Genomic DNA, 864 nt, shown 5'->3' on the forward strand with positions numbered 1-864 from the left:
ACACACTTACACACTCACTCACTCACTCACTCACTCACTCACTCACTCACTCACTCACTCACTCACTCACACCCACACACACTCACTCACTCACTCACTCACTCACTCTCTCCCTCTCTCTCTCTGTCTCTCTCTCTCTCTCCCTCTCTCTCATTCTCTCTCTGTCTCTCTCTCTATCTCTCTCCCTCTCGTGCCTTTTCCCATTGAGGACACTTCACACTGTCAAAGGAGAATAGTAATGTCATCGTACAGCAGCAGTGAATCGGAGGACGGCAGTGTCAACGGTGGGGACGAAAACTTTCCGCCATTTTGTGCCAATGGTGATCTGGTTTCAACTAGATTAACCATCGTAGTGGGGGGCACGCACTTCACCGAGGACAAGATGTTACTGGTTCGAAACAGCGACTATTTTCGGGCGTTGTATCGCTCTGGCATGAGGGAATGTTCGCAGGGGAAAATCCACCTCAAATCTCTGGGTCCCAAAGGTTTCATTATCGCGTTGGCCGTCCTACGAGGCGACATGCCGATTCTGGACGCCGACGAAATTGTGGAAGCGATCGAATGCGCTGCTTTCCTGCAAGTGGGACAACTCACCAAGCATCTCGTCAAACTCATCGACTCGGATAACTGTTTTCTGATGTACCACACCGCTGCAAACTTCGGATTAATGGACCTGTACCACGCTACGGCGATGTTTATCCGAAACATGTACGTCGAATTGGAGTCGGAAGTCAGAAAAACCTTACCAACGGAGCTTGTAACCTACGTAGAGTCTTTGAAACCTAGTGTTTTGGTGGCAGTCGGAGCCCATGTTACCTGCGGTGCGAATGATACAATACACACGGACTCCAGGACTGTTTGCTA

At 49.9% G+C, this 864-nt stretch overlaps 1 protein-coding gene across 1 annotated transcript in view; it reads left to right on the forward strand.

Moving 5' to 3' along the window:
- Nucleotides 1–238: 238 nt before the first annotated feature.
- Nucleotides 239–864, forward strand: part of kbtbd13b (kelch repeat and BTB domain containing 13b) — a gene marked incomplete at both ends in the record, with an annotated part of 2,281 nt that continues 1,655 nt past the window's right edge. The window contains one exon of the mRNA XM_080028476.1: nucleotides 239–864. This exon is cut by the window's right edge and continues 136 nt beyond it. Within this exon, the coding sequence (XP_079884602.1) occupies nucleotides 239–864 (626 nt within the window).

Source organism: Ammodytes marinus, assembly GCF_949987685.1.
Source record: "Ammodytes marinus genome assembly, chromosome: 5".
NCBI classification, from domain to species: domain Eukaryota; kingdom Metazoa; phylum Chordata; class Actinopteri; order Uranoscopiformes; family Ammodytidae; genus Ammodytes; species Ammodytes marinus.